Source organism: Brassica oleracea, chromosome C7, assembly GCF_000695525.1.
Source record: "Brassica oleracea var. oleracea cultivar TO1000 chromosome C7, BOL, whole genome shotgun sequence".
NCBI classification, from domain to species: Eukaryota; Viridiplantae; Streptophyta; class Magnoliopsida; order Brassicales; family Brassicaceae; genus Brassica; species Brassica oleracea.
The window spans coordinates 32,256,166-32,282,083 of record NC_027754.1 but is presented as its reverse complement, the minus strand read 5'-3'; the positions used below and the strand labels follow the sequence as shown (position 1 = coordinate 32,282,083).

The window sequence follows — 25,918 nt, the reverse complement described above, 5'->3', positions numbered from 1 at the left end:
TACCTATGAAACTGTTCAATCTAATTCTCTGTTTTTATTCAGTTTAAAAATGCTCTATTTTTTCAATCATCTTTTTTTTTTGTTATTGCTCATACTTACAACATTTCTATTCATTAACATAACAATTTCATGACAAAATTCATGTTGTTATGAAGATATTAAGATAATAATCAAATGCATATAGGATAAAATGATATCACCACTTTGGTTTGGTGGGGAAGGAAGCATCTTATTGATTTCACAGACACCCCCTGGTTTCCCGGTGTTCCTCTTCATCCTGATGTAACCTTTCTCCCCACCCTCCATGTTCGTCCCCAAGAATTTTTCACAATGGTATAATCTGAACCCTTGCTTGATCCATACCCAACTGCAGCAACACCATGGTCCAAATCGACCCCACACCGCCCATCAAAGACATCTTTCACATACCAAAACACAATAATTCAAACATCAAGAAGATTATTCATTTTCTATGGATTTAATAATGTACTTACACCGCTGGAAGTCTCTAGCAGAAGCATCAATAGCGACACTGAGAGATTGATGAGCCAATGCCTTCAAGAGATTTTTCTCATCATTTCTACGTACATCTTGGTGCCCGCTGATAGTTACCATTTCAGATTCATCCGGTTTAAAAACAAAGAGAATTAGTACGACCAATTTATTCTTTTTTCGCAGTTACACAAAAACCTTTTGCATTTAGAAAGTTCCTTCTTCCATAGAGTAAGGATAATCCTCTTCCTTGCGAATACGTTCTACCCCACACTCAAAAGCATAATCCATGAAACCACTGTTGCAGCCATTGTTGTAAGTTGTGTCACAGACTACAATCTATGAGTTATGGTTCAGACAATGCTGTCAAGTTTGCGGTCACAATCTTGTTTACACCTTCCACTGCAGCAACTGTCCAAAAACGCCCAATAACTTCCTGCATAACAATTCAAAAAAAAAAAATCTAAATAAAAAATTAAAGCTATAACACATTAGAGTCCAAGATTTTTTTCTTACCGCAAGAGCCTTGGTTCTTGACATAACGCACGGCTCCTTTCGTTCTCCACTCAACAGATTTAGGCAAAGCCTCACATCAAAGTCCTTATAAGCGAACTCTTGCTCTTTCTACATCAGTCTTGAGCCCAAACTCCATAATCTCTTCTTAATGATGATCGGAACACTCCGTAACCTCTCCTTCGTGGCTCAAATCTGAAAACTCGTTGAGACCAAGCCATTAGCTTTTCACTTTCTTGTTAGTCTTAATGCAACTGAATCTGTTACTGACGCTTGCTCACATCCCAAGCCACTCTCATAAATCTAAACCTCGAATTCGCTTCTCCAAAGGTCCTGGTTTTATCAACTGAGTCTTGATACAGACATATATAACCAAGCCTTCAAATCACAGAAAATGAATTTTTTTTTTTTTTTTTTGACATCACAGAAAACATCTCACAGAAAATGGTGTTTTCACAGTTTGAGAAGATGATGTTCAAAGGAAGAAAGCTAGCCTTTTTATAGCATTTTTAATCAGAAATTTAGATCCTTTATACCTGAACACCCCCGATCAGGTCTTCCTCCGTCAATATCATCGTTCAGATCGTGTACCTTTTGACGGCAACAGGAGCCGCATGAGGGAATCATAATCAGATCTTCTCTTCTTCGTGTTGGAATTTCCAGATTCAATTTTTATCGGAGAAGATTTCTTGAGTTGATCACAGAGCTTGTTGACGTTTCCTTCGATCCGTCCATGGAGACGAAGGCGGGTGAAGTTGAGACCACGGACCAGTGTCGCAGAACCAAAAAAAAAATACAGCTTGTATATAGAATATAAGAGAAGCTGAAGCGTGAGTGATCATAGAGACAGATGATTAATTGAAAGAGGAGGGAGGAGATAAGTCGTAAATAGGAGTGGAAAAGTCGAGCACGATATACAAAAACGGAGAAGATGACTTGCTGGCGTTGTGTGGATGATGACATGGATCATTAAAATTGTATGATTGGTTGATTTAATTGGCTGACGTGGACAGTCTCAATAGAACTCATATATCCTTTTAATATAGTATAGATTTGAAATTAAAAGGGTGCATTATCATAAAATGGACCTTATGATTTGCATTGCTCTAAAGTTTAAACTTGGATGGAATTGTGTTGCTTGAATAAGCCTTAGAGTGTGTCACCTTATCTACTGATTTTGTATATATGTTTTTGACTGGTTTAAAATGTAAATTTAATTATGTTTAAGTTAATCCAACGGGACTGGACTAACAAACAAGGACATGACACGCTCAGCAGTCTTGGCTTTGTCGGGACGTCCATGACCATTACCGTTTTGATATATGCACTGCGACATGCGTGCCAGGTTCATTGTGGCCTCCACAAAACCTCGAGGGAGTAATGCAATTTTTGCTTCGTAATTCATTTCGTTCCACGTGTCGCTGATCCTCTGCTGCACGTGTACACGTGCCTCTTCCTCCGATGCTCCAGTCTCATTCATGTAACATTGGACCGATTTGAGCACGTCTCCTCTAGCTAATTCATCCTACAGTTTGATAAACTCACCCACTCGTCATATTATCAATTTTTAGAAAATATTTTCTTATGATCTAATATTGTTATAAAGTACGATATTTACCGGCGAAGTTGCAAGATCATTAGCTAGACGGAGGACAGTGGCGGAGCATCGGACGACATTTTGTCGGTGTTCAGACAAAGATTCCAATATTTGAATTGAGATTTGGTCAGAGAAAACGCAGTACAAGTGGATTAAAAACGCCGGAACCGATGTTGATATCCAAGCATTTTGCATGTATTCTTCCAAGCTAGGTTTGTAACCTCTTTTGTACCATTTTGCTTCCACTAGATATGCTTTACACAAATCCGCCCACTAATTTTCAACCAAAAAAAAAAGTGTAAGAAAATATAATATACAATTTTAAGTTATAAATGTTTAAACGTACTGATTTTCTGAGAAAAGGAATGACGTCGATATTTTTATGTTTTAGGATATTACACCCAATGCCATTGATTTCATTGTACAAAACAAGAAAACATAGCCTCATGTACGCAGGGAGCTTATCAAGTCGATTTACATCCCAACTGCAATATATACGATTTGTTATTACAGTAACAACTTAGTAAATAAAACCTTGAAAAATAAATTTGTTAGTACAGTAACAACTTTCTATAACTTATATTTCTAAAATATTATATAAAAGGCGAATTGATAAATAAATACGCAAACTTTGCTAGTGAACATATTTTAGTTTGATAATTAGTTTTAAAATATTTCAAATAACAGTGGCAACAATAGTTTTTTTTACTAACATTTTGTTTTATATTAAGTAGACATATAATTCAATCATTAGTTTAAAATTAGTTCTACCAAGAAAACTAAGCAGTTTTGTTGGATAGTAGTCCTTACTTATCAACCATGGCACTGAAGAGTTCAAGTTCTTCAAGAGTGCCATAAATATCGTAGATGTCGTCAATGGTTGTTACAAGTGCATTAATAATAGTCAAGATTCGTCGTGTATATCCAAATTGAGGTTCGTATATTATTCCAACGTTCCAAAAGTAATTCTCGACTATTTCATCTCTTACGAAGGGAAGTTGATTACTTAAACATGTCTCCTGCCACCAGCTTTGTATCATTAAAAGAGAGATGATTAGAAAGAGAAAATATCGTTGTGATATATAGAAAATAGTATATACTGCTGCTTTTAGTCTATTACTTTTTTTTTTTTTTTTTTTTTTTTTTTTTTTTTTTTTTTTTGTTTAACCAGGTGGTGGGTTCGGGCCTTCGGCCCTACTCCCTCCCCCTAGGCCCGGAGCCAGCCTGCGTCTGTACCGGTTAAGGCCCTGGACACTCCTCCCACGGTGGATCGAACCCAGGAACGCAACAACACCAACGTCTGCGCTTAAACCAACTGGGCTGCCACATCTGTGGTAAAACGTATTTGAGTTCTTCTTGGTGAGAAGCTTGTACGATATTGAAATCAATTTTGGCCAGTTCCATCAAGGCAAGATTCATGTCATGATTTTTTTCGTATGCATCAATGTACCATCTTGTCTCCAGCCGTCTCATTCTCCAATGGTACGGCATTTCTAAAGCATGGATCGCCTTCTCACGTGTCTTGTAAGTTTCATTATTACGATCACTATTAACATATTCTCTTAGTTTTTCTGTCGCAAAAGGTCTGATGACTTTATAAAGTTTAGTATCCGACTTTGAGGACAGGTACGACGCTTCGTATAAAGTGATGATACTTTTTATATCATCACTCTTGAACGTAGCACTTTCTATTTTGTTGACGATCACATCAAATACATCTGAAACAACCGATGGCGTCATCAAATAAATCTGAACTTTACATACAATGAAGTTTGACTTATGAAGATACTAACCTTCTGAGATCTTAAAACCATGTTGTCTAAGAAGTCGGAATTCGAGTGCAGTGGCATGTAGATCTTCCTCCTTGTCACAATTCCATAAATGTTTTTCATTTTTATGATGCAAATCCGTTAAAATGTCCTTTATTTCTAGCTCAAAATGGTGTGAAATCCCAAGTTTTTGCAGATCATCGATGAGCTCTAATTGCTCAAGACTGGTTTTCAGCTCAACATCAAGTATCTTCTTCATTTTCTTCTTTAACACATCTCTAGTTATCACTTCCTTTTCATTCTGTATTCATCATAATGTGTCTAGTCAATAAGGCTTTAACACTGCTATATAACTCTAAGAGAGAATAAGTTAACATAAAATATAAAGAATTATCACCATATAATCCGGGTTAATATTTTTTTTATCAAATACTAAATATTAGTTCCAACTGATTCAAATTTAATGGATTTTGATGGTTCACGCATATTAAAAATACATTAAATTTTGATTATAAAATATATTATTGTATAATTAATAATTTTCAGTAATCTTAAACTATTAGTAGTTCGATAGATTTAATTATTTCTTTCGATTTATAACTTATCAATTTTAATTAATAAAAATGTATAAAATATTACAAACTATTTTTTTAAACAACATTTTTTCTTTTTAAAAAAAAGTATTTATGGAAACTGACAGAAATTAAACTATAAATTTGTTGTCAAAATAATGAACATAGTACACAAGAAAATGGTTAAAATAGTATTACCGCATATTTGTTCGTGATCGCGAGGAGTGAATGATGGTCCCAAGGAGAAGGTTGGTAATTACCGGAGCGTCGGCAGAGGTCAATAGAAACATCATCCGACTTCATTTTGGTCATTGATTTGCATGCGAAACGACGAAGACGAACATTAGAGGTGAATGCATTTATATAAATAGGAGGCGAGGACATACAGAAAGTAGCCATTCAATTATAAGATTATCTCTACTTGGTGTTTGAATACACTGGGAAACACATGTTTATATAACGGATCGGTTAGGTAATAGTACTGTACTATTAATCTACTTTCCCTTATTGGCAATTTCTTTTGCAAATATGTGGTGCCAAAATGAATCATCTAATGCATATAGTTCTAAATCTAATTATCAGCCACATAATATTAAATAATATTTTTGTTGTTTTTATTTAGTTATTTAGTAATCTATTATTATTTCCAGTTAAGAATATTATTATTAACTGGAAATAATAATATTATTAAATTATTATTTCCAGTTAATAATTTGGTGGTAATCAAATAATTAACTTGAAATAATTATTTGATATAAATTTTGTTTTTCTAAATTCTAGACAAAATATAATTGTAAAAGATTATGTAATATTAATTTCTTTTTCTAAAATCCTACAAAAATGTAACTGAATATTTGATAGTTGTTTTCATTTTGTACAAAAAAATCCTAAACAAAAGAAATTTGTATCATATTTTTAATTCTTAACCAAAAGAGAATTGTAGAAATTTATTTGATAATGTTTTTAAGGGAGTATTTGATGATGAACATGATACTAAAAAATATTTAATGAACAAAAGAAGTGTAAAATTAGTATTGAAGCGAATTGTAAAATTAGTAATTTTAAAATTATTTAGTAACAACTAAAAATAATTATTTGATAGAAATTTATTTTTATTTCTGAAATTCTAAAGAGAAGATAATTGTAATAGGTTATATGACAGTAATTTTCTTTTTCTAAAATCTTAAACACAAATAGTATTTAATATTTTTTTAAATAGTAAATAAAAAGGAGATTTATAAAATATAATATTTTCTTTTTTAAAAAAAAATCCTAGCAAAATATAATTTAAAAGACTTATTTAATAAAATATTAAATTAGTACATAAGAACATGTATAATGTTGTCGTTGACTCGATTAGTGTATTTGAAGTTTATATCTTTTTACTTTTCATTCAATTTCTTATTACAGGTTGTATTCAGTTTAATGTTTAGGTTATGTATTTTTTTCTAATCCTAAGTAAAAATTTTATAACAATTCATCTATGCACCATGATAATAAAATACAAATATTAACTTGAACTTATATGTGAAAACAAGTTTTTATTATAAAATAAATCTCAAACAACATATGCAAAAAAAATCATAAAACTATAATAAAATGATTTATTATTTTATGATTTTAATTAAATTAAAACATCAAACAAAACCCAACGCAGCGGGCTCATATCTTGTTAATTAGCAGCAAAAACTAAATAAATTTTGAGTTTGCTTTTTTTGTTTACCTCATCATAATTGATTTTACATAAATTAAAACATAATATAATTTCACATTCAATTTTATTTAGCCAGTTTTATATATTATGCTGCCCAAAATGAATTCAAATGGATGAACTAAACACATAGTCTTCTTTTTCGGACCTTCAATGGAGATAATCGAAATCATTCTCTCTTGGGAAAGCGAAAATAGGATTATGCAACCAAATTTTGCTCAAACAATTCTTTAACATTATATATACAAATATGTATACAATTTGCTTGAATCACTATGACTTCATCTTTCTTTTCTAACTAGTGGTATTCCGGCGCGTAGCGCCGGGTTCGTATGTTTTCTTTTATAATGAGTTCAAAAAATTTTTGAATCCATTTCATAGTGGTTAGTGACAGTAATGTATTAATTTGTTTTGAAGTTGCTTAGGTCAAAGAAGAATAGCATAAATGGTTTTCATTAACTGATTCAATAAAAATAGTTGATAGTTACACCAAATAAATATAGTTGAACTTTAAACACAGAGCAAAGTCTATATTCCGAAAAAGAAAACATGTAAAGGCATGTGTTTGTTTTGTGAATATATTACTATCTCAGGAGATAACAAATTCTTTCATCCTCTAAAATAGTAACGATCCTCGCATACTTTGTCTATTTTATGGATGTGACAATCTGTTAGAGGCTTCATCGTCAACATATTAGTTAAATATTTTGTCTTCAAAATAATATTGAATCTAGTAAATGAATTCTTAATCATGGTCTAGCATTGCTCGAACCTAAATTGATTATTTTTCCAGGATAGCTTATCCCATGATTTTTTTTCTCTCTTCAGAATTGTCTCTGCACAACATATATTTTCATCTTATGTCATTGCTATTGTTGTCAAAGATGGTACTTTGGGTATGTGCTCTTAAAGCATAGCTATATTTATTGTTATTCTTAAAACATATTTTGTATTCGTATTGCAAATTAATAATTGATAGTCGTTTATTTTTTAACGCGTATGCGCGCTTTTAGTTTTTTAACTATCATTTAATAGAAATGGTAAATTTTAGTATTAAATAGATTTATAACTGATTTTACAATTTAGTATTCATGCAGTTATTACATCAATAACTTTACTCAGTTGTAAAATGTATATGTCCATTGCGATATTAGTAATGAGCTTATCTCACACACAAAAGCTAGTTCATGAGTGGAGGATTGAAATGATAGAATGTATTTTATTTGAATAAATTTTTATCAAGCGACGGTCTCTTAAACCCTTTTTCAAAAAAGAGTTATGGTCTCTTACCTTGAAAATACACAATTATAGACCAAAGAAGTTGATAACAAACAAATCTTTCTTTTGTTTCATATTAATTGTTTTATTAATTGTTTTACAAAGTTTTAAATTTTTTATTTTATTTTTAATGCCGTTTTCTTTGATGCACATCTTAGAATTTCAAATTTTATCCGTATTTTTATTTTTGTAATTATTGAATTCAAAAAATATAATACATTAGTTAAGGCCAGAATAAAATACTTAATTAGTATTTATTAATGTGTAAAACATTTGATGTATTCTTCTTACCAAATACAACAGAGAATGTCTACAACTTATCCCCACTACGAATTTTCCTTTGCAAAATATGGTTTTGCTTGCTGCACAGTTTAAAAACCAGGAACTGAATCTCGCTGGTGCTGAACAGATGTTAGGAGACACGATTGGAGAATTCCAAAAGATAAGGTAAGCCTGAAATTGGCTTGAACATTATATGTTTCATTGCTCTCATTAAAACACATACATGATATACTTAAAGTTAGTGATTTTTTTTTCTTCTTCTGAAAACAAATATTCAAAAAATACATTGAGATCACACCCTGCTGGGAAGTATATACAGTATATAGGTGTAGAAAGCGTTAGAGCAATATCTTCAGCGGTATCATGAGAATTCATATGCTTGGAGCAAATATACTGAGCTAGAGGTCTCTCTTGCCGAAACCAAACGAACTAAGCTATCTTTGAGCTTGAAATATCTCAGCCTGCTCTGACATGCTCGAGCTGCTATGGAAAGTAAAATTTTCAGTCTAATACATCCAAGGAAGCGAGAGTCCTCAAACTTTTGAATCGATTTGAACATGACCAGTTGATATTAAGCTTCTGACGTTTGAAGGGAAGCCTGTGGAGGAAGCTTTCTTCTTTGACGTTTTGGCATCACCTTTGTTCTCTGGAATAGATTCCAAGCTCCGTTTAGCCACTGGCTGTTCACTTACAACTCCATTGTTGGGCTGTGTGGTTTCTTGATTGGGTCTTCGACATAAGATTGATAGTTCCCAACCACGTTAGAGCTAAAGATACCGCCTTGAGCATCACTAATTTCCCCAAACATGATCCCATGAGAGTCATTGTCGCCATAACATGACTCATGATCCCATGATAGAAATACTAATCTCACTTTCACTGCTTCAAGCTTGGTTCGAAGAGCGGAAGATGACTTAAATAGGACACAACGTTCCTTGATCAGTGTGGTGTAAGCATATTTTGATAAACTGACATCCCACTCCTGAAGCAAATAGAGATATCTGTCAGGATTATCTATGCAACCATAGAAATATAAAAGATGTTGATTAGAATATTATAGTGGCGGTAGTAGGCTCAAATTTTGAGATATCATCTCTTTTAAATAACTCAATGGTCGGAATGAATCTTTAAAGCTACAAAGATACTGAGCAATAGTATTGTAAGTGATTTATCTGGAGTTATACTTATACCTTCAGAAGCCATGTCCCACTTCGATTTTCTGGGCAATGCAAAGTCTTCCAATAATCACTGAGTATGTGAAATCGGGTGGTGGTTTCTTTTTTGTTTTCAACACCTGCGCAATTAATCTACATTTTCAGTATCTCCACACTTAGCATCTACAATAAACAAACTTATATCAGCTATATTCAAAGTCTTGCAATACCTGTTAATCAAAGAATTTTAGAATTTTAAGTGGCGACATTAGAGATGGGAATGACTGTATAACCGAGGAAATTGATGATTAACTTTCCAGCTCCAGTTCAATCACCAATGAGAGCAACCTTAGGATCATGAGTATAGCTAAGCGTTGTGTTAGAAGTTCCTGACCCATGGTTCGAGTCTTAGATCAAGAAACACATGCAGTCCAACTTAAGTTCAGAGTTTATGGTCCAGTTGTGCCTAGATGCAAGAAGTGCATTGCGGATACCTTTGATCTCCATTCAACCACGGCGTTCTGTTTGAAAACAGATAAAACAAAAAAAGGTAATGTTCTGAAACATTGTAGGAAAAACAGAAGTAGCAAGCAAGCAATTTATCGGTAGAAGAAACCATCTACATGTTTCTAGTAATATTCATCGCAATCTGTATCTCTCTTTGGCATTTAATTAAACATATTGTGTGCATTTAAAAAATGTTCAGAATCAACATAAACAGCCATCTAAATTCATACTTAGCAAACCCAACACAGTCTATTTCATTCAACATTCATGATTTCCAAAATCAAGAGAAAAGAACAAGTAAACCCACCAAATAATCATCGAATAAGCATGTTGTGTCAGATTAAAGAGTAACAAAATTACTGTGAAGTGAGACAAAGGGCTGGGAAATCATTGTTTGTGAATCACAATCGATGATACTGTAATAGTCAAGCTGTCAGCTTGCTTTCGAATCGAGGTTTTTGAAGGTGTTAAGCCGGTGAACATTGATGGATGGTTGGACTAACGTCGACTGTGAAGAGATGGTGGCGATAAGAAAAAGTAGATGAGATAATAAACTAAACCATCCATTATCGTAGTGAGCATTACAATATAAAAGAGAGCAGTTGGTCAAACCTTTGTGTTTCTTCTTTGTAAGATTAGGAGTTCCCTGATTTCTGATGAAAAGGAAGAATATCCGTAAGCCTCTCACACCGGCTCCATATATAGTCCTTGTGCGGCCTACGAAGTTAAAACGCTTTGAAGATCAAGTAGTGGGGATCATAGAATGAAAGACGTAACTGTAGACGTTTTTCAGTCGGATTTGTAGGCGAGGTGAACCGGAACAACAGGGTTAACCGACATAAATGAGTCGGGACAGCTCATCCAACACAACCCTAAGTTTGGCTTTGGACTGACTGGACCAAACTTTAAATTAAAAGTTAAATAAAGAAAGGGATAATAAACAGATTTATGGATGGTGACGGTTTTGGTGGAATCCCATCGTCGATGTCGCGAGGAAGAGGAAGATGGGAGACGAAACCTAATGGGTCTTTAACAGGGCTCAATGTCTAGGCCTACTCTATCTTTTGTAATTTAGAAAAGCCCAGATCACATTAGATAAATTAGAGAAGCGGCAGGGAGAAAAAATCGCAGAGCTCTGGTGCTGCGACACGTGGCGAGATTTGCCCTCCCCTACCTGATGACGTGGATGCAGGAGGAGAGAGACAAGACAGCTTTATTGTATAAGATCTTCATTTTCGTAAAATAATTACGTATTAAGATCTCAATAATTAAGATCTCAATAATTTTTCAATGCAATTTTTGAGATCAACATATTTATGTATTTACATGGTATATAATTTACTTTAAATGATATATATATATATATGATCATATTTATGAGACTTCATATCTATTAAATGAGACTTCATATTTATGAGACTTCATATTTATCTATTAAATGAGACTTCATATATGTTAAATGAGACTTCATATTTATGATCATCCGTATCTTGGTTGGGCAAAAAAAGTGAAACCATTGATCACAAAATTTTCAATGTGAGACTTTTACCATTTTTACTAATTTATAGTCGTTTTACAAAAGTATAATCTATATTTAGATGGACCAACTTTTTTGTCTAACGATTCTAAAAATCATTTTAGTGATGAAACTTGGCTACCAAAACATGTTGTAATGCTTCTCAATTAATATATAAGGGATTTTAGATTATTTTAAAAACTAATTTTATGTATAATAAAGATATAGTTAAATAGCATTATTTATGGAAAATTTGTGAAAATTTTAAAATAAAAATAATTATTAGTTGATAAAAATAATTTTTAGAATTGGAGTTGAACACAATTTTATTTTAAATTTATCTCATTTTGAAGAAAAATGATGTTAACCATTAGAGATGCTCTTAAATATCATATCAATGTGTCGTGTTAGATATCAACCATCTCATGCATGTTAGGCTACAAATCATGGCCGGTGACTCGGTCAACTCGGCCGAGTCAACCCGGTGACTCAATTCGGTGACTCGGTAACTGGTTTAAATCGATTTTGTTTTGGTTTAAGCCAACCGGTTGGTTCGAATTGATTTTGGCCTGGTTAACTTATCCTGTCCAGCTTGGCTGGGTTGACCGGTTTGACTGGTTTGACCGTTGATCGGTTTTAGGTTTAGCCATTGATTTTTCTGTTGACTTTGACCAGACCGCCCGTTACCTGTTTTTCGTCGTTCGAAGGCCGTTCTGACTCGATTCTTCACCCTGATTTCATATTTGGAGTCTGTTTGAGGAGTTGGAGTTCATATCTACTACTTTTCCACATTGATAAGGTGATAGCTATTCTCGAACTTCTCGTACACGGCTTAGGATTTCGAATAAATATAGTTTAGTTTTAATATGTTCAGTCTGTATGAATTGAGTCGGTCTTTGCTTGTTTAGCTGTGTAGGTTCATTTCTTAAACCAGAATTAGGGTATTAGATGGTTCAACATTGATTGCTTCATTTAATGTAAATTCCTAATTAGAATTGTTTGAGATGGATACAGAGACGTGTTTCTGTATGCTGGATTGTATGGAGGTTACGGCCAGCTCTAGTCGACCGGATGGGCCGTAGCCTGGAGGAGTCTGTAAATCGTCTACGGGCAGTGTTACCGAGCACTATCTCGGCGGTGTTTTTAGCGCGTGAGTGGAAATTGGGTGTGCATGCTATGACCATTGCTTGTTCTTTGGGTACTTTAGATACTGTGTTTGTCACATGTTAGGATTAAATTATATTTATTCGAAGTACTATATCCGAGTCTATGGATTTCGAGGTTAGCATCACATACCTCACTGAGTGACTCAGCTGTTACTCACCCCTTCTTTCCCCCTGCAGGTGAGACTGACGAGTAGGAGATTGATCGGACATCTAGTTTTTTAGGCGTTTTCTTTTATTTTATTTCCAGACTTACATTTTACTATTTCGGACGATTATTTCAGTTACATTTTGGTTATTGGATTTATGGATTTATTTCGCTATTTATATGAGTCGACTTGCAGACCTTTTACAGATTTTGTAATATAAATTGTTGATCGGTTAGACGCCGGTCTCGAGCCTTACTCAAAAACTTTCTGAGTCAAAGCTCTTCAACTCTGTTAAAGCCAAAAGTAATGATCAAAATGGGAGTGGGGATTTAGTTGAGTCTATCATAACCTTCAGACGAACCTTTTATTTTATTGGAAAAAATAGAGTTGGACGGTGGTTGTCCTGCTTATCTTGTTTCACTTGCTGCTTCACCTGTCTATCTGTTTCACCTGCTTGCATGCCTCTGCCAGGTCATGTCCTAATTCACCTACTTGGTAACCTGCCTGCTTCCGCTGCTTCTGATGATTCGTTCTTCTAACATCGAAATTTGTCTAATTTTGAGAAGATCTTGGTGTCTTCCTTCTGTTAACCGTTAACCATTATCATTAATTTTAACACCCAGAAACCACAAAATCTCATAGAGAGAAAGTTATAAGCTTACTAGCATAAGAAATCCTCGGAAGAGAAACGAGCAAGTAGGACTGGAAAGTCTTCGGGTAAGTTTCTTTCAGGTTAAGGTTTATCTACCGACTTATTTTCCGTCCTGAATCCAAATCTGAGACTAGTTTTTCTTAAATATTGATGTATAATACTAGAACCCAGGTGTTGTCTAGGAGACCCGAAAACCGACATGACCGTATAGTGTCTTTATCTTATTCCAAAATACCAAGGTGAATTGTGGCTATGCTTATTTTAGCAAGTATGAAATATTGTGATGTTGCTTGATGGTCATGGTTGTGGTTTGTTAATTGGTAATGCTTGGTATGATATGATATGATATGATATAATGTTATATTGATGGTAACGTGAATATATAGTTAGTTAAGGGAACAAACATGACATGTTTTAGTATCGTTAATTGGAACTAGAATACTTCCATATTGATATGTTGTGGTGATGGTTTTTATTAATGATGATGGTGGTGATTTACATTGATGGTCATGATGTATAATGAATGGATATGCATGATTGCTGGTCAACCATTAGATCTATTGTGTGTCCTCACTCTTTATTGATTCGATTCCTAAGTACTGCAGTTGAACCTTTTATTTGAGAGATTACAAATTGCTCTATGGTAATTTGAGTGATATCACTCTTCTGAGACGGAACAGTGCCTCTGATGCATCTTCTTGCGAGTCATCGCATTTGAGTGTGGTGTCTTCTTCTAGCTGTAAGAAGGCTGTGAGGCGAAGTGGGTCTGTCTCCTCCTTTGGTACGTGTGCGGCTGAGAGAAGGAAGCAACCTGATGAGAAGGACGACAGCGTGAGTCCTACGGTTATTTACTCCTTCATGTAAGCAAATGGTCTTACAAAGATTGTTGCGTATATGTTAAGTGCAATTCTGAAAGCTAAGACTGTTGCCTAGATTAAGTGCAATTTTGAAAGCTAATTGACTGTGCTTGAGTTGTATCATCTCATTTGCTTACAAAATTTGTTTGACACATGAAAATTTTGCTACCGCACCATGAAGTGTTCTTATGTTAGCGTTGTATAGGCGAATTCGGTTATTGATTTATGCATTGTAGAATATTGCGAGAGTTCATGATAGACATATATGTCAGAAAAAGTGTCTTATTGTGTATTTCAATATATGTTACATCAGATCAAACTAGTTCCATGATAAGACATATATGTCAGAAGACTCTACTAACAATAGCACCACATCTCTAAACTTATATGTCAGAAGACTCTACCAACATACACCAACTTAACATAGATAAAAGCCATGTTTGTGTGGATAGAGAGAAGAGATGGTGAGATGGCTGAAGAAGAAAGAGAAACGAAGAAACAGAAAACCAAACAGAAAAATATCGTGGGAGATAAAAACGCGAAAGAGAAGATGTACGAGATTTACTGTAGATCTAGAGTAAACTGGGAAAGATAATAAACGATATATGGAAATTTCCATTTTTGTTATTTAGATGGAATACATGAACAACATAGATTAGAACGATGACTAATATGTGAGATATATATTCTGCCTCAAACAGATCCTAAGATTATAGTGAGAAAAAGTTATGAAACATAAATAAGTTAAGTTAGGCTATATAGTAAACCATACAACATGTATAAGTAGATGTAGACCATTGCTATTTGGTTATAATGCAACGGAACAAATTCTAGCAGGAGTAGAATAAATATATAGAAAATTTTGTTTACATTTTATATCCAAGTTAGATAATTGTAATGTACTTTATATCCATTCTGAACTTAACATACTGTCAGAATGAATATTTTATGTTTATCTAGGATATAAAAAATATGGTTACATAATTTTTTTTTAAATATACAGATATTCATATTTATGTTTTCAATAGTTTTCATATTTATGAAACATAAATAAGTAAAGTTAGGCTATATAGTAAACCATACAACATGTATAAGTAGATGTAGACCACTGCTATTTGGTTATAATGCAACGGAACAAATTCTAGCAGTAGAATAAATATATAGAAAATTTTGTTTACATTTTATATCCAAGTTAGATAATTGTAATGTACTTTATAAATATACAGATTTTCATATTTATGAAACATAAATAAGTTAAGTTAGGCTATATAGTAAACCATACAACATGTATAAGTAGATGTAGACCACTGCTATTTGGTTATAATGCAACGGAACAAATTCTAGCAGTAGAATAAATATATAGAAAATTTTGTTTACATTTTATATCCAAGTTAGATAATTGTAATGTACTTTATATCCATTCTGAACTTAACAGACTGTCAGAATGAATATTTTATGTTTATCTAGGATATAAAAAATATGGTTACATAATTTTTTTTTAAAATATACAGATATTCATATTTATGTTTTCAATAGTTTTCATATTTTTTGAAATTTTAAAAATTTAAAATACTACTTTTTCACTTCATAAAAGTAAAACATATTTAAAAATAGCCTAACAGATCAAAAGTTTTAGTGGGACAAAGAAAAATTAAGAGTGTTTTATTTTATCAATTTTCTCATATTAAACATATCAATAAGTCCAAAATGAAGGAAAGAAAAGAAAATAATTTATTACTAGTTCGGAGAGCTGAAAAATGTGATAATGGAAGTGAAGGTTCAACTGTAACCGTAAAAAATTTACTGTAGAATTTAGGTTGTAGAATTTGTTTATTTAATTTTAAGTGATGTAATTTTAAAATTTATTGTTACAATAATATATTTTTTATTGTTTAAAAGATGGAATTTTAGAAAATAAGATTGTTAGAATTATTTTTTATATAGTTTTTTGCTATAATTTATAAAAACCAAATAACATATGATTGGTGAATTTAAAGGCGGTACTTAAAAATTAAAATAAAATCACATCCTACATAAATGTGAGATCCAGCTAAATCTTATCGTCACCCACGTTTCATATCGAATCATTTGGCCGACAAAGCAGTGGCCCCTTTCGGTGGAGTCAGTCAGATAATAGAAGTGAAATCCAATTATTATTTTTTTCTCTAAAATGGTGTTTTAATACATCTCCGACTTTACTCCAAAATCCACTCTAAACTCCATTTTAAAATAAAATTATTTCCAATTCCAGTCCAAAATAGAGTAATAGATATGATTACTCCAAATATAGAGTAAACCAACTCATTATTCCAAAATGGAGTTGAACTTTTTTATTTATAAAATGGTCCTCCATATTTAAATATTTTTGTTTTTAATAAAATATTATTATAAATAAATATATAAATATTATTTCACTATATATATTATAAAAATTACTGCTAATATTTCTTCATTATATAAATATCCATCTAGTGAACTATTTTATGCAATAAAATATATATAATATAAAACATAAAAAACTATACATATAAAAAATAAAAGACAAGCACCATATAAAAAATATATAATATAAAACATAAAAGATCATACATATGAAAATAGACTATTTTACAAATAGTATAAATGAAAGATGATATTACTAATTTTTTAATAACATAAAACATAATATATTAAAAATATTCTATTTTAGAGTAGGAAATAAAGTAATATATTAGAGCAAAACTCAATTCCATTTTAGAATTACTATATTTTAGAATAGAAAATAGAATAATACATTGGAGATGCTGAGAGATGTACATCAATCACATATGTGTTCCTTTCTCAAAAAAACCCACATATGCATGTGTTCCGTGTCGGGACATGCGTAGGAAATATATTATTGGAATTTCATAGTTATCTTCTTCGATATGGCTCAGATTGGTACTTCTTCCGTTTTTTAATATAAGTCGTTTTAGAATTGTGTACATAAATTAAAAAATTATTAATTTTTTATATTTTCTAAACAAAAACATCATTAATTATTTACTTAACCACAAATCAACCAATAATAAAATAAAAAAATATATTATCATTGGTCATATAACATTAATTGTTAATAAATTTTACATAGAAAACCGAAAACGTCATATAATTTGGAACATTAAATTTTCTCTAAAACGACTTATATTAAAAAAAACGGAGAGAATAATCATTATCCATAATTTCCGAGGCGAAAAGAATTTTTCTATTTTGCTTATTTCTCCGAACAATAAAACATTTATCTTTTTTTTTTTTCTAGTGTTTCTTTTGGGGCAACTTCTAGTGTATTAAAATACACGTACAAGTATTTTGCTAGTTATCTCTCGTATAAACTCTATATCATATGAAATCAGAAATGGGTAGGCGGAATCAGAATGATATAAAAATACAGAAATTAATTTTTTTTATAAAAATAGAAAACGAATACGTGTTAAAAACGGATACGTATTAAAAACGTATATATATTAAATAAAATATGTAACTAAAATTATATGATTCAGATTAAAAATAAAACATTTATTAATTTATAATCATTTAAAATAATTTTACATTAAAACTGTGAAAATACAAATAAATTAAATTTATAAGAAATTATTGTTTTAATCATTTTTATTATTTCATAAATATTGACGCAATATTTGAACATATATGCTATATCTCTGATAAAACTCAATCATAAAAATAGTTTATAGATTTAAGATCTTCGTCGCACACCAAACTTCCCCGAGCGCACTGGACTCCAAACTCATTTAAGGTTTAGCTCCGATACCAAATTTAAATGCTTCAGCCGCCACCATTATTAATAGCCTCTCACACCCGTTGATTTGTGAAAATTGAGGGAAAACGATATTGAAAATGTAATTCCTATTTCTTGCGTATTAAGATTTTTACCTCCACTTGTTACATTCTTAAATAGAAGAAACTAAAACCGTATAGTTTACAAAAAAAGAAACTAAAACCGTAGTTAAAATTCTATGTGTCATCATCCTACTTCTTCTATAAATCAAGGGCTGCAAATGTGTTGTACAGCTCTGGATCACCACGCGTTTTCTGCTACACTTGGAAAGTAAAAAAACATTAAACCACCATTCTTTACTGAGAAACTCAAATGCATTTCTAAAATATATATAAATTATTAATATTTTAATAAGATTGAATTTGAAAGAAAATTTAAACAAATACATGTTGTTGATAGTTTTTCAAACGGTTTCTAAGGTTTTTATTTGATAACTTTAACACAATCTCTGTCTCATTTCTTCTTCTTTTTTTATTAAAAAAAATCAACTCTATCAGAATCCCCACTATTCTTAGAGAACTATTTAAAATGGTATCCCAAAGAGTACCTCAAAATTAAAAATATTGAAAAATTTAGAAAAGGTGGAGAAAATAAATAAAGAAAGAAGAGAGGTGAAGAAGTGAATCTCTTGTGCGAACACTCAAGAAGACTCTTGTAACATCTCAAAAAAACATAGCTTATTTTATGTGCTACTATCATAAATGATTATATAATAAGTTAAGGCTCTGACATGTGGATTTGGAAGGCCTATAGCCAGACCTCGTATCTCTTCTCATGTTCACTCGGGAAATTAATTCTACATCCTTTTGGTGATGACTGGACTGGTCTTGGGCCGTTAATTGATTTGTCTGGCTCAAATGGACCACGAGTCTCTGGAATTAGTAGATCAGCAATTGTTCGCAATGGCGAGTGGAAACTTCCACGTGGGAGGCATCCCATAATACTATTCGTTCACCAATGCCTTCCCACGGAAGTTCCGGATCCAGCATCTATCACGCCATATTTGTTACTTTGGAGGAATAGTCTCGACTCATCTCCTGGGACCTTTCTCTTGTGCAGCTACATGGATGTCTCTTCATCCCCCTCTTCCTCCGGTGTCTTGGATTAAAGCTGTATGGGCTAAGGAAAGAATCCCTAAACATGCATTCTTAATGTGGGTTGTTCAGTTTTTTCATGCTGTTGTGTATATGGTCTGGAAGGAGCGGAATTCTCGTGTTCAGTCATCCCTCCACTAGAACTGCTGCTTCGGTGACAAGAGAGATTCAAACACTTATGAAAGCAAAACTTTACAGTTTTGACATCAAGCCTCAAACCTCCCTGCATTCTTCGGCAGCAATGGCATAGACGTACCTCCACACTTGGTTCAGATTCATTCAGCTCTCGCCACTGGCTTTCTTCTTCTTTTGGTTGCTCTTTTGTGCTTTTGTGTTTTGTTAACCACAAAAAAAAAAGGTTTCCTTCTCAGCTTTGTATCTTTCAAATGACGCCCTTTTAAGGGAAGTAGAAGATGAATAAAAATCAGTTTTGAAAAAAAAACTTTACATCAATGGGACTGGATTAACAAGCAAGGACATGACACGCCCAACAGTTTTCGCTCTGTCAGGAAATCCATGATCCATCACCGTATTGATACATGCACTGCGACATGCGTGCCAGGTTCACTGCAGCTTCCACAAAACATCGAGACAGTAACGAAGAAGTGCGTGCCATTTTTGTTTCGTAGTTCATTTCATCCCACGTGTCACAGATCATCTGCTGCACGTGTGCATGTGCCTCTTCCTCCGACGCTCCCGTCTCGTGCTTGTAACATTGGGCCGATTTGAGAACATCTCCTCTCGCCAATCCATCCTTGCATAACAATCACACACACTCATTCGCTAGCATACACTGTAGCAGTCCTGAATTCTAAGGACCAGAAGCTATTTAAAAAAAAAAGGCTGGTGAGGACCTACAGTGCTGGCCCTTGGACCGAGCAAGAGGAGCACATGCTTGCGGCCATATCGTTTATCTATTATTTTCAGCCACATTTTGTCGATATTTCCTTTAGTTTAGTGGTATAGTGTTCTTGTCTACACTTACAATAGCACTTGAATTCGAATCTCCTCAACCCATTTCAGCTATTTATTTTTTTCTCTGTTTTTATCTTTCAAAAGTGGCCATTTTTTTTTCTCTCCTGCTTCCAGTCATCAAATTTCTAGGACCGGCTCCGAGGATATACCTGATGCGCCTCAGTCCATGGATCAGTACATGGAACCGGATCAGATTGGAGATCAAACCGATCATAACAACTCAGCCGAGGTTCGTCTACCTAGCCATGCCAACCAGGACGATCGAGCCGTGTACCGCCTCGACCCGCTTACATCCGGAATGGAGCTTCGACCAGATCCGCATTCAGACATCCAAACTGACCGACCCAGTACGCGTCCTTCCCAGCCATCTCGACAAGCCAAAGCCAACAGCCGAGCCAGATTTGACTTGGATCATGAGGTTTCCCAAAATGATCGAGACTTCTCTCTCTTGGTCCGATTGGCGCAAACCGAGTGTTCTAAAGATCAAGTCGATGGACTAACTCTCATGTCCGACACTCTCTTGGACTTCTATCATTCAGATTTTTCTAAGGCACAAATCATCAAGCTATCTGAAGACTTAGGCCGCATTAGTGCACTGCTCGATCACCCGGTGGACTGTCCAGACCGTCCCGCGTTCGTCCAGTTCCTTACCGCGGTCGAACCAACTTGGTCGGATGAACCTAGACAGAAGCCGAACGGACATCTTGACTAGTCTTCTCCATTTTCCGTGCCTTGGCCAGATTTAGTCAAGTTTATATTTTCTATGTCTTGTTTTTTTTCTACATTTCTCATTATTGTCTTTGACTACAAAACTCTATAAGTATGTAAACCCTTCCATTGGAAATGAACATCGATTTTCTTTCAAAGTTTATGAGTTTATCTCTTTGTTCTTCGCTTAGAACAGTCTTGTTTCTTGTCGAGTGATTCTCCAAGTAAACATATCTTCCCTTGTTGGTCTTGACGTTACATTCCAAACCGCAATCGAAGCCGGTAGTATCATAAGGTCTTTCCGCAACCTTGTGTGTCGCCTTTCAAACCACCCAGTGTGGGAACCGAAATTCGCACTGTCGATTTCCGTTTAAATTAGGAAAGTAGGAGAACCCTAGTTTCCCAGAGATCCCGGATATCTGTTAATACCACACGCCAAGCAATCAGAACACGAAACGAGAACAGTAATAAAATAAGAAATCGAAAAAGAGAGCAAGATAGTTCTTATTTCGAATCTGTGTTTGAGCGTTTATAACAAGGTAAGTGCCTGGGCTACGAGAGCTGTCGGCGAGATTCCTAGTTCTAAAAACCCTAAGGCGGCTAAACCTAATTGAGTCGCGGCTCGAAATAACAAAAACGGAAAGTTGCCTAATTGCTCTAAGTGCTAAGTTTGCTGTAAAAAAAGTTCACTTTTGTGCCTCTCGTCTAGGACTCCTTATATACTCGCTCCTAGGTCGGTTTACGCTTTTCCTCTTCTGCCCTTAAGCCGTCATAGCTTAAAAATGGGGATATTTCATTTTTCCCAATCTTCGTAATTATCTTCGAAAACTTCGTATTTATCCGCGGAAACTTGACATTTATCTTTCCTTACGAACCAAGCATAAACCGTCATACGGTTTATGGGCTTTTGGTTAAGAAATCATAAGTGGGTTTTGAGTCACGTCTTAGGTCTCTTTGGGCCGTCTTTTGACTCGAAACGTTTATTACGGCTTCTTTTGATAAAAACGAACTTTCCGCGGTTTTTATCGTAAAGTTCGATTGATGACTTCAAATGACGAGAAACATGAAATGAGTTTGATACGGTCTTCGGGAGATAACATTAAAGAGTATACGAGAATGCATGGATTCGTGTCGTATCGACGTTTTAAGAAAGCTCGATTGCTTCGTAACGATCGAAACGGGCACGTGCTCGGTCACTACGTAGCGACCAAGCTTGGCTTAGCGACCGAGCAGTACGCGTGCTCGGTCGCTATGTAGCGACCGATCTTGGTCGCTACGTAGCGACCGAGCAGTGTACATGCTTGGTCGCTGCGTAGCAATCGTGATTGGCTTATCCGTGGTCCGATTGCCATACTCGAGGTTGTCCGTGGCTGGTTTGGATACGTGTCTGTTGCCTTGGGACAGCCGGTATTTGATTCAAACGAGATTTGAACAAGATTTTACCGCGAGATTCCTTTTAGAGATTCTTTTTACGATGAGTATCTTCGGTAAAAATGTTCACGCTGATTCTTTGCGGAGATTTGAACATTAACTTTGTCTTAACCATTTTCGACCCCAACAGTTAGCCCCCAGCTCGGTAGAATTGTGGATTTCCGACGAGATTCTAGCGTGCGGTATGGTGAGTTAGACGAGATAGGCGTACGTGGGCGAAGTTCATGTTCAAAAGTCTGCGAGCAAATAGTAACTTCTTATGCTTATAAGAAGGGAGGTAACTTCTTCATAATTTTTCACTTGTTTATTTTCATAAGGAGTTCTTTGAAAAAAAAAATTTCCCCCTCCTCTCCATCTTCTTCTTCTTGTTTTCCTTTGAAATCTACAAAATGTCAAGTAAGAAAAAGACTTCGAAAAAGGGTTCCTCTCGTGGTTCCTCGTCCGCAGATGTCCACGAAGAGCTTCCTGTGCCGAAGATTGAGTTTGTGCCTCAATCTGGCCGAGAACAAGACATGGTGGACTGAGAGGTATGGTTCGATCATGCCTCCTAACGAGAAATCGTTCCCCGTCATGAACCATCGTTCGATCGAAGATAGTGCGCAGAGCAAGAGCACTAGCGACTTCCTTCGGACTGTGTGGTCGTTTTACCAAATTCTGGATAAGGTGAAATTTCGGATTCCTCGTTGCGGAGAGCGTGCTGATAGTCCCCTGGAGGGTTACTTTACATGTTACGAAGCATTCATAGTACGCTGCCGCTCCCGAAGTCATCTTCCGCGTGCTGGATCGCTTTTTGGTATCGATAAGTCAGCTGAACCCCACCAGTATCCAGCACCTCATTGGCGTCGTGATCTTGAGCTTCGAGCACGGTCTCTCCCTCACCGTCGACCACTTCGAAGCGCTCTTCAGGTTGCAGATCATCTTGAAGACGGATAAGTACCGATTGGTCCCTCGGAATTTCATGTCGGTGGTCAAGGGGTTTCTCTCCAACTTCAACTCATGGAAGAAGTTTTTCTTCTTTGTCCGTATAAGCGCCGTGTCCGTCGAAGAGAGTTGCATCCCGTTGTTCCGGAGTCAGCCGAACGATCGCCCCTTCATCAATCCGATCGCTCCATTTCCTGAAGACACGATCGCAGTGAGGGATCTTCTCAGCAACGGTCCATTTTTCTGGACCAGTTTTTCGCCGAAGAGAGTCCAAAAGGCGTTGAGGTTTGCAGATCCCGGCCTTGCATCGGGCGCGGAAACAAACAGCGATTCCGAGCCTGACGCTCCGGATCCTTGTGTTGCTGCCGCGGATGAGGCGAGCTTGACGTCCTCGAAGGGTAAGGATATCGAACTTGGCGACATAGACTTTTCTGTGGACGATTCCACCCTTCTGGGATGGGACCCGAACCTCGTCTATGGTGATGGGAGTGGTACGAGCGAGGCTCCTCTCTCGGACTTTGACGATTTCTTTTCCGGTTTGCCCTCGGGTTTTGACCCTCTCCCATCTGTGGACGAACTGGGAAGGTCGAAGGTCGTTGCGGAAGGATCTCGGATTATCAATGGGGTTGGCTTCTCATTTTGGGAATTTTGCCGATAGATCTATATATTCCTTTCCCCGTCTAAACATGTTAGTTGATTTTGCAGGGTCTGAACTTGCTCGGCTCGGCCCTTGAGGCGAGCCATAGAGAGGCCATGGTCTATCGCTTCAAAACGCAGAAGGCGGAGAAGGATCTTGCTTGTATGCAAAGCGAGATGTTGGAGCAGGATTCGAAGCTTGCTCGAGACCACGAGAGGGCCATTCGTCGTGCAGAACGGAAGGGTAAGAGGGAGATGGTCGAGGTGATAAGAGGTCGTGCCTCCCAGTTCTAGGCTGAGTATGGAAACCTCAGGGATGCTTATTCCTTAGTGGGTGATTACCGTGAGTGTCGCGGTTCGGTTGACACTCTTTGGAAGACACAGGCGGATGACTACGTTTTCGAGAAGGAGATGAGGGAAATGAAGGATCATGCCCACGCTGAGGCGCTTATTCCTCTGATCGACGGGAGGATCGAGGGATTCTGGGATCCGATCCCGGTTTCTCCCGATACCGTAGAGACCACGACCGAGTTTCCTGGCAATTGCGAGGAGGTGGATCGTCCCGTGGATGCGTTTGGAGCTTCGTTGTCTGGGAACTTTTACTTTGATCCCTGAGAGGTGAAGTGACCGTTCGGCGGGATGAGGTTGTTCGCCTATCTTGTGTTTGTGGCCGAGTGTGGCCTTTGTTTATATGTATATGGCCGAGTGTGGCCTTTATTTCGAGACATTGCATGGGCCTGTTTTGGCCGTTTTATCTTTTATCGGAACTGGCCGTTGGTGGCTTCGAATCCCTACCGCAATGCGGTTTTTGTGTATGTAATGGGCGTTTGTTTTGAATTGTTTTGTTTTGAGTGTGTTTGAAGTAAACATGAGTTGTCGTCTCATATTTAATTCTTTCGAGACGTTCAATCCGTTGGTTTGTTCAAGACGTGAATTTTTCGTAAAAATTATTTATTTTTTACGAAGTTTCGGGAACGCTAAGATATGAACGGAGAGACATGTTTTAGGATCTCGTATCGTTTTTAGATATCATGTCTTGAGATGTTAGAGACCAATGCGATGGGTTTAAGGCAAGACCTAGGTTTACTCTCGGTTTTAAGGTTTGTGCGGTGACTAGCCGGCTATCGATTTCCCTGTTGCGATTTCTACCTGATTCGTACCGATTTAAAGTCTGCGATAGGTTCTCGGCTTATACAACTTGTGTGGCACGAATCGAGCATCTTTCCAGAGACAATTTTTAAGCCAACTGGAAGTGCTAGACCAAAATTTCGAATATTTTTTGTAGCGCGCTTTTATCCTTGTGTTGGATGTTCGAGGATCAAAAGAGTGATCGGGTTACGTTTGTTTAATATGGCTGGCGTGTTCGTCGGGGCCAATCGACGAACGGGGTGTAAATATTTGTCGAGTTTTTATGGTCGCGTTCGGACAGTTGTTTGTATAGTTTTGATTTTAACTCGGCGACGTCTCGCTGTTATTTCGAAGATTATACGTATGTTTTAGGTTTTGAAGGTTTTGCGTTTAGGGCCAGGTAAGGCCGTTGAGAGGAGTCTAATGTTCGTAGACATTTTAAGCGTGTCCTAAGACTTTTTGCGTTAATTGGAGCGTAAGAGTTCAAAAATGCGTATTGTAGTAAAGTTTTTTTTTTAAAAAAAGCTCGATTACAATGATGCATCTTTTAAAACGTGGGAGTATACGAGTATACGTACCCACTCCCCCCCCTCTTCTTAGAGAGGGGGCTAGCTGAACTCGTCCTTCGACGAGCTGCCTACGTACCTCTTTCGAGGATCAAGCCATCTCGTAGTTCTGTTTTATGCCGTGAGTATTCTTACTCGGCGGTTGTCGCCGTGCTGACCGCCTTGATCGTGGTGACCGTGGCAGGGTCAATGTTTTTGTCCTGGTTTTCTGGAGTAGTTATAGTGTCGACTTCGGAATCGTGTTGAGTTTCGATCTCCGAAGCGTTTACTTCAGCAGACGATACTGAATCGTCTTTCTTCGAAGTGTTTTCGGCCGAAGGCCGAGCTAACTTCGTGCGCTTGCGAGTTGCTGTCGCTGTAGTCGTGATTTGTCTTAACTTATGCTCCGCGAGGAAGCAAAGTCGTGACTGTTTCTGACAACCCCAGATGGCTG

General features: G+C 35.8%; 1 protein-coding gene, 1 long non-coding RNA gene and 1 pseudogene across 4 annotated transcripts; all 3 read right to left on the bottom strand.

Moving 5' to 3' along the window:
- Positions 1 to 201: 201 nt before the first annotated feature.
- Positions 202 to 1,580, bottom strand: LOC106303112 (annotated as a pseudogene).
- Positions 1,581 to 2,020: 440 nt separating this feature from the next.
- On the bottom strand, positions 2,021 to 5,373 carry LOC106306160 (1,8-cineole synthase 1, chloroplastic-like). Its single transcript, XM_013742652.1, has 7 exons — positions 5,142 to 5,373; positions 4,396 to 4,672; positions 3,915 to 4,320; positions 3,413 to 3,631; positions 2,949 to 3,087; positions 2,624 to 2,875; positions 2,021 to 2,530 (listed from the first exon to the last, which is right to left on the bottom strand). Exons 1-7 carry the CDS (start codon positions 5,340 to 5,342, stop codon positions 2,234 to 2,236), a joined length of 1,791 nt encoding a protein of 596 aa, XP_013598106.1. The 5' UTR covers positions 5,343 to 5,373; the 3' UTR covers positions 2,021 to 2,233.
- A 3,052-nt stretch (positions 5,374 to 8,425) lies between these two features.
- Positions 8,426 to 10,820, bottom strand: LOC106306162. 3 transcript variants are annotated; one of them, XR_001263116.1, is made up of 5 exons: positions 10,488 to 10,820; positions 10,183 to 10,383; positions 9,599 to 9,889; positions 9,405 to 9,508; positions 8,426 to 9,228 (listed from the first exon to the last, which is right to left on the bottom strand). It is a non-coding gene; the product is annotated as an uncharacterized LOC106306162 (long non-coding RNA). The 3 variants fall into 3 exon arrangements; XR_001263115.1 differs by having other exon boundaries at positions 8,426 to 9,196; XR_001263117.1 differs by having other exon boundaries at positions 8,426 to 9,196; positions 10,236 to 10,383; positions 10,488 to 10,819.
- Between the last annotated feature and the right edge of the window lie 15,098 nt (positions 10,821 to 25,918).